The sequence below is a fragment of the Maudiozyma barnettii genome (genome assembly GCF_903064755.1).
Source record: "Maudiozyma barnettii strain CLIB 1767 genome assembly, contig: KABA2_02, whole genome shotgun sequence".
In the NCBI taxonomy this organism is placed as follows: domain Eukaryota; kingdom Fungi; phylum Ascomycota; class Saccharomycetes; order Saccharomycetales; family Saccharomycetaceae; genus Maudiozyma; species Maudiozyma barnettii.
This window is the reverse complement of record NW_024545239.1, coordinates 1,273,701-1,286,479: the sequence shown is the minus strand read 5'-3', so window position 1 is coordinate 1,286,479 and position 12,779 is coordinate 1,273,701. Positions and strand designations below refer to the sequence as shown.

At 31.5% G+C, this 12,779-nt stretch overlaps 5 protein-coding genes across 5 annotated transcripts; 3 read left to right on the top strand and 2 right to left on the bottom strand.

The window, feature by feature from the left end:
• Nucleotides 1-3,260: 3,260 nt before the first annotated feature.
• HEM13 (coproporphyrinogen oxidase) lies at nt 3,261-4,247 on the top strand (the record flags this gene model as incomplete). The annotated part of the gene is made up of 1 exon (XM_041549224.1): nt 3,261-4,247. One exon carries the CDS (start codon nt 3,261-3,263, stop codon nt 4,245-4,247), a length of 987 nt encoding a protein of 328 aa, XP_041405158.1.
• A 611-nt stretch (nt 4,248-4,858) lies between these two features.
• Nucleotides 4,859-5,191, bottom strand: RPC11 (DNA-directed RNA polymerase III core subunit RPC11; the record flags this gene model as incomplete). Its single annotated transcript, XM_041549223.1, has 1 exon — nt 4,859-5,191. The coding sequence occupies one exon, from the start codon at nt 5,189-5,191 to the stop codon at nt 4,859-4,861; it is 333 nt and encodes a 110-aa protein (XP_041405157.1).
• A 604-nt stretch (nt 5,192-5,795) lies between these two features.
• BAP3 (amino acid transporter BAP3) lies at nt 5,796-7,583 on the bottom strand (the record flags this gene model as incomplete). Its single annotated transcript, XM_041549222.1, has 1 exon — nt 5,796-7,583. The coding sequence occupies one exon, from the start codon at nt 7,581-7,583 to the stop codon at nt 5,796-5,798; it is 1,788 nt and encodes a 595-aa protein (XP_041405156.1).
• A 1,783-nt stretch (nt 7,584-9,366) lies between these two features.
• On the top strand, nt 9,367-10,452 carry HEM12 (uroporphyrinogen decarboxylase HEM12; the record flags this gene model as incomplete). The annotated part of the gene is made up of 1 exon (XM_041549221.1): nt 9,367-10,452. One exon carries the CDS (start codon nt 9,367-9,369, stop codon nt 10,450-10,452), a length of 1,086 nt encoding a protein of 361 aa, XP_041405155.1.
• A 314-nt stretch (nt 10,453-10,766) lies between these two features.
• Nucleotides 10,767-12,716, top strand: VMS1 (Vms1p; the record flags this gene model as incomplete). The annotated part of the gene is made up of 1 exon (XM_041549220.1): nt 10,767-12,716. The coding sequence occupies one exon, from the start codon at nt 10,767-10,769 to the stop codon at nt 12,714-12,716; it is 1,950 nt and encodes a 649-aa protein (XP_041405154.1).
• Between the last annotated feature and the right edge of the window lie 63 nt (nt 12,717-12,779).

The window sequence follows — 12,779 nt, the reverse complement described above, 5'->3', positions numbered from 1 at the left end:
ACTCCGGGTCGCATGACTTGCCTATTATTTCATCAAATCATTTGCCCCGGTGGATTGAAGTAGAAATAAATGTTGAAAGAGTTGTTCTAATTTTTAAAATTTCTATAACTAAGTAAACTAGTAAAGGAACCGGAAATAAACATAATTATTATCTTTCTTGTTAACCGGAATTTGTGAGTACTTTTTGTTCTATTTGCTTCGATTTTAAAACGGATTATTTTCAGAGATTGTTTTTTCTAAATGCCCACTAAAGATATGCGCCAGGAGGAATATGATATAAAGAAAAGAGAACACATATTCCATCATATTGATTTAATTAAACTTTAATACTATGTAGGATAACGTCAACATCTATTAAATATAATTACCACAATAAACAATGTTCGATATTTTTCTTACAATATATGTGCCTATTTAGAATTTTTAATTATTTAAAAGAGCGAAACTATAACATCGATCAAACAACTGAACATTTAATTCAAAAAAATCAATAAATTTTATTGTGCAATAGAAGAAGATAACATTTTTTGTTTCATTTAGTAATACAATCACGTACCACCAAGATAAGAATAACAGTTTATCCAGTACCATTATGAGTCTTGTAACTGTTATAGAGAAATATATAAATTCAATTTTTTATATAATTATAATATATATATATATATATATGATACTGTCATTCAAAAAAGCTTAAAAGAATTTCAAGATGTTTTAGCAATTCTCAAAGACGGAATAAGAGTACAAAGATCATTTAACTTTCTGTGTATCTGTTATTTAAAATAACAGTTCCATTATGAATCTTATAAACGTAACAAAGATAATAATTTATCTTTGAAATATGATACTTGAATAGTAAATGGATATATTTTATTTTATATGATTCGCAGTAAAGCCGGAATTTCCTAAATATTCTGTATATCCACTTTTAATACACTATTCAATTTGAAATAAAAAACTATTGATAAAACTTCAAAATAACGAAACATCGAATAAGATACATAATAATATTTGCCTCACAAGATGGTTCTTATCCACGTAATATTCTATTTTTTAATTGAAGCTTGGAAAACTTCTATTGGCAAAAATATTATTATATGTATTGTCAAAGAGGCATATTCACATTAACCATTTTCAAGAAAAAAGAGAACATAATTTGCCTTCATTTTTACCGGAATTGCCTACATTTCTTAAACAGGAATCGTCGATGAGATGAATGAATCTCTCGTATAGTCGTTCAATTAAACAATGATGCTCCGCTCATCTAAATAACTTTTGTTAATTATAACGCATGACATTATTATCAAATATAACCGAAGGGTATCATATATATTTAATCGTGCAGGTAGCTCGTATATTTGAACAAAAAATTAATCTTATAATTAATGTCGTTCAACAAAAAAAACTACTTACAAGTACCAATCGATTATACGAGGTTTTCCAAAATGTGATCAATTAATAAATTTTGATGAGCCGAATACCTTCTTCCGAAATTTCGCGTGAACTTTTTCTTCATGTTTACAAATTAAAATAATTATAAAACGCAAGTCGAGGAAAAAACGAATAGTCACGTATAAACAATAAATATAGGGGAAGCCAAAAAAACAAAAAAAAGAAAATTCAAATGAACTAAGTTGCCTTCAAAGAACTCACTGTACAAAAGTAATTTATCTCTTTTTTATTTTTTTAATTTTTATTTTACTTTGGCAGCTTGCCTATACTAACTAGTTGCCTGCCAATCCCGTCAATCAAGTCATATAATAAGAGAGTAATAACAACATTTATTGTTATCTTCCGAAGGGATGAAGGAAGAGGATTCTGAAGGTCTATCTGTATTGTATCGTATGTATGTTTTCCCATATAGTCAGAAAAAAAATAATAGAAACAATCTTATTCCAATTATTAAAAGGCAAAGAAATGATACATTTATGAGTGAAACAAACCCATGAATGGAGGAATGATAAGTTCACTTTCTAATAAAGATAATAAATATGTAATTATTTTTCTATATACCAAGAAGTCGAACACATCTATATTAGTACTATTTCTTTTTCTCCCCTCTTTGATCATTGAATACAGTAATTAACCATTCTGTACCAAAAAGTGTTGAAAAGCAGGGGTAAAAAATAAAGACAAATTGTATGTTCATATACAACAAATTACCATAGTAATATATATTTTTAAGTAACTATCCCACCTTATTTAATTACTAAAACGTTACATACAAAACCACAAGTAACAACAAAATTAACTATAGAAACTACTTTACAAAACAATACTCTATGGTAATATATATCAGCTGTTAGATGAAATTTAAAAAATATATAATTGTATTCTTAACGAACAGCGGAGCAATAAGCCACAAATTGCAACGCAAAAAAAATACAAACAAAAGTAACAGAAGGAAAAATTGGTATCAATATTTATTTAATTTTGTAAGAAACACTACGCAATTATTGTTAATTATTATAAGTTAGTGCATAAACAAGAAGCGACTTCCTGTAACTTATTTTATAAGAGGTGATTTATACATATATAATATATATAATTCCAGTTTTCTCTGTAGGACAATTTCTCCTTTTTAAGTGTGAATACCAAGTAGGAAATGTATCAAGGCAAAGAGTAGTAATTCTTTAAAGTTTCGTATCAGTCTCCGTTAGCGTCTACATTTTGCCGGCTCAATCATGTTCAACTGGTATCCTCTAAGATAATGTATGAAAAAACATAATAATAAATACAATTGATACAATTATGGATCATATTTTACCTGTCTATGTTAGCTTTTTCCCGAACAACAACGATTTATTGGGCCTCTATTGTTTCCCACCTCATGAAGATCCTTATACAGGAACGCCTCAATGATAACCTATACGGAACGAGTTCATACGACAATGAATCGTTTTAGAAATATGTATATAAAGGAAGTGAAAAGAACTTCTAATTACATAAGGTTTGCTCTATCTTCTTTTCTTGATATAATCATTTCTACTAGCTTCTTACACTTTTCGTAGTTTTCTGTTTTTCTTCTTCGTTCCCGGTTTGTCCCTTTTTTTTTTCAACAACTTTTCTCTGTAATTCGTCGAACTTACTTTCAGTATAAAAGAAACAACTTATTCTATCATTTTCGATCGTTTTAAGTTTGTCAGGTCAATTGGAAAATAATTATCAATAGATAACACTTATTTTTTATTTACATTGTTTTTCTTTTTCTTTTTTATTATTAGGAAGAATTAAATCATACAAAAAAATTAAAAACAACAAAAATGCCAGCTCCAACCGATGCTACCCATCTTCCAATTAGGGAACAAATGGAAGCCCTAATCCGTCGTAAGCAAAAAGAAATTACCGAAGGTCTAGAATCTGTCGACACTGTCAAGTTCCATCCAGATGAATGGCAACGTGGTAACGATGGTGGTGGTGGTAGATCCATGGTTATCTCTAACGGTTCCACTTTCGAAAAAGGTGGTGTCAACATTTCTGTTGTTTACGGTAATTTGACTCCAGGTGGTGTTGTCGCTATGAAGAACGACCATGCTGACTTGGAACTACCAACCGACCCAAGCACTGGTCTACCAGTTGCCGAAGGTGTCAAGTTCTTTGCCTGTGGTCTAAGTATGGTTATTCATCCATTTAACCCACATTGTCCAACCACTCATTTGAACTACAGATACTTCGAAACCTGGAACGCAGATGGTACTCCACAAACCTGGTGGTTTGGTGGTGGTGCTGATTTGACTCCATCTTACCTTTACGAAGAAGATGCTGAGCACTTCCACACTCTACACAAGCAAGCTCTTGACAAACACGACACTTCTTTGTATCCAAAATGGAAGAAATGGGCTGATGAATACTATTTGATCAAGCACCGTGGTGAAACCAGAGGTATTGGTGGTACTTTCTTTGACGATTTCAACGAAAAGGATCCAAAGGAAATCCTAAAGATTGTTGAAGATTCCTTCGATGCTTTCCTACCATCTTACTTGCCAATTATTAAGAAGAGAAAGGACATGCCATACACCGAAGAAGAAAAGAAATGGCAATTGATTAGACGTGGTAGATACGTTGAATACAACTTGATCTACGACAGAGGTACTCAATTTGGTCTAAGAACCCCAGGTTCCAGAGTTGAATCTATCTTGATGTCCTTACCAGAACATGCTTCATGGATTTACAACCACCACCCTGCTCCAGGTTCTAGAGAAGCCAAGTTGTTGGAAGCTACCAGCAACCCAAGAGAATGGGCCAAATAGGGAAACAAATGGAAGAATAAGATTCCACTGTTTGAAATAGTGGTCTCTTAATACTATATAATGTTCTATTCCTTTCTTTTTCTCTCCCTTTAATGATTATCAACTAATGACCCAACAAATAATTGATACTGAAAAATCTTCTTCTATTTGGTCCCCTAGTGGGAAATTGGTTATAGTGTTATAATTTGATAGTAATAAAATATCCAAGACAAAATATAATTTAGGTTGTTTTTCATTTTTCCCAATATTTGTTGTATTTTTTTGACTTATTTATTTATCCTGTACTAAACAGACAATTTATGGGTATATTGATATTTTCCTACCCTTTCATCAAAAGTAAATATTACTTGCATATATATATATAAGTATAGTTTTGTATAGATTTGATATCAATAACAATATAAAGTCGACTTTACAAAAAAAAACACTGTATTATTATGTTATGCCTACAAATTTATTATTATACAATTATCTGAATCAAAAAAAACAGCGGCATATTTGAGACTATATTATGCTATGTATCAATTGAATGAACAATATAGTTTTGAATCCTCTACTATTGTTCATTCGTCCTGGGATCCCGAATCCTCGTAATTAATAAGAAGAAATCATCAATTTTCTTTCCATCTATTACCACAATTCACACATTTATAAAAAGTAGTCATAGGTTCATCTGCAGATCTAATTTGCAACTGGAAGAAATACGCACTCTCACCATGACACGAATCATAGTTAGGACATTGCACCTTTGTTTGATCAACATTATCCCAACCACCACCAAGCACATCATCGACTTCCTTTCTTGGTAACTTCTTTCTATCATATATTTCTATATCATCGATGGGGAATTCATATGGACATGATTTACATGTTAGTGAGTAGACACCCGTATCAGTGGGTGCCACTAGCAACATATTGTTACATTGTGGGCAGAATGATAGCATTATAGGGACTTGCTTGTTTGGATGTGTATATGTATATATTGCTTCGAAGATGAGGGCAAAAGAGTGAAGACGATGATGTTCTTTTTAAACTGTATATACTAGCTAATTAAATTTTTTTTTAATGTCTGAAGTGAAAAAAAAATGGGGAATCGAACGGAACGAAGCGAAACGAACAAATAAATAGCACACACACATCATTAAAATTTCAGCCAGCTGAGAAGAGAACTCTTATAAGAGAACAAAGATATAAATACAAAACTAAAGAAAAACAATGCTATATTATATTAATTTTATTGATAACTTTTTCTATATAAAAAAAAAGATTACAACTTATAAAACTTGGCGTATCGACAACTTCTTGTGCACGATACGTGTTTTTCTTTTTTCCTTACTTTTTATATTATAATTTTTTTTAAATGATAATGGACGAATCACCATTAAGTTGGTCATAAGTTCGTCATATGAGAATATTGAATTATGCGAAATGCAAAAACTAAAAACAACAACAATTTGGAATAATTATTGCTTATTTTATTTTATTTTTTCATTTAAAGATTTTGCGAATGCGTAGATGGTAATAAACATATTGTTTATTTTTTCTTTCTTAACACCACCAATTTATTATTCTTGCCGTTACACCAGAATTTCTTAATCTTTCTTTATTTTCTTCATCTTCTTGTCTTAAGAAATCAGGGTCATAAATTCTTCTATGATTATCCAAATCGATTTTATCTAATGGTGTTAAGAATGTGAAATCACGTTTATAAAACATATAACCGAAATAACCTGCGAACCAAATTGGTAAAGCTAAATAACTTTGGAAAAACCCTTCAGCGGTGATTTTGGATACACCTGGAGGTGAAATAGCTACCCAGAATTGTGCAATAAACACAAGGATATTAAAGAAGACACCATATAGAGACCCCCATTTCCCGACTGTTGATTTATAACCCAATTCTGAAAGATCTCTACCTTGAATTTCCATAGCACATCTAAATCTAAAATGAGATAATAGAATACCTGACCATGTGAATAATTCAGAAAGACCTGCAATGGCAGCCAACCAAGTAAACACTTGTTCTTCTTGTTGAGATGCAGCAGCAAAACCAATGACACCAAAGACGGCACAAGCACATAAAGCTCTTAAAGGTCTACCTTCACGATCAACATAATCCAAATATTTTGGAGCGTAACCTTGTTTAGCTAACGAACATAATAATCTTGGAGCTGCATATAAAGCAGAATTTGCGACAGAGACAACAGATATTAGAATAACTGCATTGATAATATGAGGAATACCTTTAACGTGATGGATTGAAGCAGCCAAGACATAAGGAGATGCATGTGTGGAAGAACCACCTGAACCCATTAATTGATCAGAATTATGAGGAACGTTAAAACCAATTAAAATCATAGTTAATAGATAAATAATTAAAATACGATAAATCGATTGTTTTGCAGCAGCCGGGGTAGATTTTCTTGGATTTTCTTGTTCATTGACTGATAAAACATATAATTCAGTACCACCATAGGAGAAATAAGCTGTTACAAGGACATAACAAATACCTTTAAATCTACCAATACCAGTATGTGACGTGAAAGCACCAGGATCATGCCAATACTTACCACCAATATAACCTGAATCACCTGCACCACCACAATTCAAAACAATTGAAAAGATGATAAACCCACAAACCATTAAAATTTTACAAGAATTGAAAATAAATTCTGCTTCACCATAAGCTTTAACACCAAAGAAATGAATAAATAATAAGAAAATGTAGAAAATGACCACAAATACAGCAGGTGAAATTTTATCATTCCAATATTTAATAGTTAATGAAGTTGTAATCAATTCTAATGGTAAGACAGTAACCCATTGAATACAAAATAACCAAACAGTGGCAAAACCATAAGGTTTTGAGATAAAGATAGATTGATATGAGTTAAAGTTACCTGGCAAAGTTGGATAAGTGACGGCCATTTCACCTGCAGCTTGAATCATAAAATATGTAACGAAAGAGACTAAACCGTAAGCAATAACTAAAGGAGCAGGACCAGATCTAGATAAAGAAGAAGCATTTGCGACTAATAAACCAGTACCAATACCTGTACCTAAGGACATCATAATAACATGACGAGACTTCATTGCTTTTTTCATTTGAGTATTTGACGCGAGACTTTGTATACCATCTTCTAAATCATTCGTTTCATCTTCACCTGGTTGTGCTTTAGCTCTTCTAAATGAATCGACAAATCTATTAACTAGGCCCGTCTTTGATTCTTCTAAATGTCCATCATCACTACGTTGAAATGAAATATTATCTTTATTTGAAGAAAGATCTGTTAGGATATATTCTGGTGATTTCTCACCTTTTGAATTTCCTTCCATTATTCTTCTTAATATTATTGTAACACTAAAATTACCAAAGTATATTAAAAATTAATATTATTTAATGGTAATAATAATTATTTATTATTATTGCACTTATAAATAAAGTAAGTAACTAGTAATATAATTTTAATAATTCAATGAAACCCTTCTTCTTCCTTTAAATCCATTATATATATATATATATATAAGAAATAAAAGCCAAGTCTATATAACGTTGAAAATTTTTCTAGATGATCATAATGAAGATGACGATGCTTCCATTATAAAGAGAGAAGATATTTAGTTTTTCCTCTCCCGGTCTAACAAATTTAAAAAAGAATAAAAACAATTGTGAATATGCTGTACAAAACACTCCAAATAACAACAGCATTCCATTACTTCCACACACACATTTTCGCTCTGTCTCTATCATCATCCGCTTCTTTGATAGAGAATGGAGCCGAGAAATTTGAAGCAGACAGACAGAGACGAGCGAGGGTGCGCGCTCGCTCAGAAAGGATGGAAAAAAGAAGAAAACGAAAGTGAAAGTGAGAAAAGAGAGGAGAACAGGGGATCAAAGCAGGTTTAATAAGTCATGTTTTGAACTGAACTGAAATTGAATTAATTTTTGTGTGCAGAGATAATTCAAATTGAATTTCGAGTCATTTTGCTTGTAACGTTGCTCGTCACGTTTTCTATTTTCAAAGCGCAAACGGTGAAATCCGTGTCGCTGCCCTCCGCTGCCCTCCGCTGCCCCCGCTTCCTCAATAATTAAAATGTCGTTTTCAATAGAAAGGACTCGTAGTAAATTCGATCCGGATCCGGATCCGTTCATTATTAGTTTTATTTGAACCGGCCTGGAGCGGCTATCCCAAATGTTCTTTAGTTGTAACACAATACACACACACACAAATTCAGTTCTTTGATTTGGACACATATTAATGGTGCTAATACATAATAATTATAGACAGTCGTAAAACACAAATGCCCGCGGAGATGAAGAAAGACATTAAAGACGGCGCTGTTTTGTTTTTTCTTCTTAAATTCACGCAGTAAAGTTACAAAGAAGGCATTGATTGATAAGTTGAGGCGCGGGGTGGACCAATTAAATTGGAGCATTATCAATCTATCTATTACTATATCATTAGATAGATATGATTAAAGTTAAAGACCAATACTCAAAGACATTTCTCACGCACACACCAATAGATAATGATTAGATAGGTATTTTATTGATTGGTAACATAAATATAAATACCGGCCACCCTTATTTTGTTTTCTCTTTTTCGTTTACAAATTATTTTAAGGTGTCCTGTAATTGATTTTATTTTAATAATTATTTGATAAAGTTGTTAACAACTATGCAAAAAAATGTAAGAATATGATCCTATTCTAGTTAAATCAATTTATGTTCTAATATATATATATAAAAGTATTATAAGTTGTGAACGTAAATGTGATTTCTTTATGATAATTACTAGTATTATTATTTTCTATTTAGAGCCTCGCGTCGTATAATATGATTCTCCCTCGTTCCCTAATTTAATAATCATAATAAGCATTATTTTTTTAATTTAATTTTCTTGTCGGCCAAACAAATTCAATCTACAATATTTGATTTCCTTCAATCCCCTTTGATTTTTAATACGTCTCTCTCTCTTAATATATATTAAAGATAATGGAAAGATAATAAGTATCAAAATATATTATTATTTCTTGTCTATCTAAATCATAATTGTTATTTATTTATTTTAAAAATAATAATACAATATAATACATATATACATAACAATCTGCTATTATGGAATTCCCTAAATTGAAAAACGATCTTTTATTACGTACTTTAAAAGGTGAAAAAGTTGAAAGACCACCATGTTGGATTATGCGTCAAGCTGGTAGATATTTACCTGAATATAAAGCTTTAAAAGGTGATAAAGATTTCTTTCAACTATGTCAAACTCCTGAAATTGCAGCAGAATTAACTATTCAACCTGTATTACGTTATGAAGGTTTAATTGACGCCGCAATTATATTTAGTGATATCTTAGTTATCCCTCAAGCTTTAGGAATGACAGTAGAAATGATTGATGGTCAGGGACCTCATTTTCCTAATCCTTTAAGAACTACAGATGATATTAATAAAATATTAAGTTATGAGGTTAACGTCCTAAAAGATTTAGATTGGGCTTTTAAAGCTTTAACTATGACTAGATTCCAATTAGATGGGAAAGTTCCTTTATTCGGATTTTGTGGGGGACCTTGGACTCTTTTAGTCTATATGGCTGAAGGTGGTGGTTCAAGATTATTTAGATTTGCTAAACAATTAATTAATGAAAAACCTGAATTATCATTAAAACTTCTACAAAAAATTACAGACACTGCAATTGAATTCTTGGCTCAACAAGTCGTAGCAGGTGCTCAAGTATTACAAGTATTTGAAAGTTGGGGTGGAGAATTATCTTCAATGGATTTCAATAAATTCTCATTACCTTTCTTAACACAAATCGTAGAAGGTGTGCCAAAAAGATTAAAAGAACTAGGAATTAAAGATCATATTCCAATGATCGTCTTTGCTAAGGGATCATGGTATGCTTTAGATAAATTATGTTCATTAGGCTATGATGGTGTATCTCTGGATTGGTCTTGGGATCCAAATGATGCCGTCAAGATAAATAATGATAGATGTACTTTACAAGGTAATATTGATCCAGGTGTCATATATGGTTCTAATGAAATTATATCCGAAAAAGTTAAATATATGATCGACGCATTTAATAAAGATAAAAAACAGTACATTGTAAATTTTGGTCATGGTACTCATCCTTTCATGGATACTGAAAAGATTAGATTCTTTTTGGAAGAATGTCATAAATATGGTTCTGCATAGCTTTTCTCCCTTTACCTCTCTCTCTCTCTCTCTATATATATATATATGACATATTTTCATATTGTAAATAATTGATATATTTTTTTTTTACTCATCGCGCTTATTATATACATTCGATTTATTTATCTATTTTTTCCTTTCCTTTCATAATTCGATGAAATTTATGAACTTTTTTTATTTTTAAAAACAAAAAAAGGTTTAACACTCGACATAATTGAAAAGTTATACTATTTTATTTCAGATATTATCACTAAATATATACGAAATAATAATAAGTAGTAATATCAAACAACAGAAAGAAAAAAAGAAAAATAATGTCCTTTAAAAAACATGATACATACGTCTATCAATTATCTCAACCAGTTTTGGATTCTTTACAATTGTTATATTTCGATGATCGATTGAATGTATGCGAACCACATTCACCTACCGAACCACAAACAGCCACAGCAACCTCTCCGTCATCTGTAATTGTTCAAACTAATGATAATGGAATCAATACTACAAATTTACATTGTAATGCATGTAATGTTGATCTACAGGATGCGATTCAACAGAGATCTCATTACCAAATGGAATTACATACGGTGAATCTAAAGAGAAAATTCCATGGCTTATCACCAGTATCAGATTTATCAAAATTACCAAAGGAAGAAGATACTGTTGCTACGTCAAATATCGATGAAACAAATACCATTGTCGAAGAAAACGAATCCAATGAGGATGATGAAGAAGAAGAAGGAGAAGGAGAAGGAGAAACCGACAAGGATGATGATGATAATGATGAGGAAGATAATGATGAGGAAGATATCTATAAGGAAAACTCATCCACACTAGATACTCAATTGAATTCATTTACACCATTTTCTGAAGATGACAAGAGAGAAAGTCATCTAATGAATCAAACACCCTATATTCTATTCAAGTCGAAACTAATCGAGAAAGAATATTCGGTATTTGGAACATACAAGGTCTTATTCAATAATGATCAATTAGAAAAACCATTAGAGACTTTAACCCAGTGGGGCCAAAATATAGAATCCACTTCAAACAAATTTTCTGCAATATTCATGATTGGTGGTGGTCATTTTGCAGGTGCAATTATTTCACATCAACGATTAAACATTAAAGGAAATCTAACAAAACAGGCTGTCTCACAACAGGAACAAGCAACTTTATTCTTAGAACATAAGACTTTCCATAGATATACTACAAGAAGAAAACAAGGTGGTTCCCAATCTGCAATGGATAATGCAAAGGGTAAGGCCAATTCAGCGGGTTCCAGTATTCGTAGATATAACGAAGCTGCTTTAAAAACCGATGTCCAGAGTCTATTGAAAGACTGGAAACCATATTTAGATAATTGTGAAAATATTTTCGTTAGAGCTCGAAGTGCATCTGATCGTAGAATATTTTTTGAAGATGATTTCTTACAAAAGAATGATGCTAGAATTAAAAATTTACCATTTACTACAGGTAGACCAACTGTTGGTGAATTAAAAAGATCCTGGTGTGAATTATCATACCTAAAGATAACTTCTTTACCTAATCCAATTGTTATCAAGGAAAAGACTCATCCCAAAGAACCAAAGAAGAAATCAAAGTCCTCAAGTGTCGAAATACCTCTAACAACTCAAGAGAAACAGTCTGATGAGATTATTCAATTATTGAAGAAGGGTAGAGCTCCATTGTTAATATCATATCTAAGAAAAAATAAAATCGATAAAGATCTTGTTCTAGAACCAGACTCTAAATATGGGATTACGCCTACAATGTTGCATTACTGTTCGCAAAACGGTTTAAAACAGATGGTTTTAATATTATTAACTAATTTAAAATGCTCTCCAATCATCCAAAACAATAGTGGTAGAACAGCATGGGATCTAACAAAGTCTGATGCTGTTAAACAATCATTCCAAATTGCAAGACATAACTTGGGAGAAGAATTTACGTCTTGGAAGGATGCCCATGTCGGCGAACCATTAAGTCGAGAAGAAGTAGAAATGATCAACAAGAAATTGGAAGAGGACGAGAAAACTAAAGTTGATAATATCGTTAAGAAGGAGTTACAGAATGTAAAAGAAAGACAAAAAGAGGACTACGAAAAGAAGAATGGTAAAGGTCACACACTTAATACGTTATCTGCCGTACCAAGCATATCCACGGAACAAAACCTAAACTCTCTAACAGGAGATCAAAAACGTAGGCTAATGAGAGAACAACGTGCTAGAGCAGCAGAAGCTAGAATGAGTAAAACCAAATAACTGCAGTCTAAAAATAAGTACCGCGGTAAAGAAAGACAGTAGGCAAAACATAAAAATCATTGC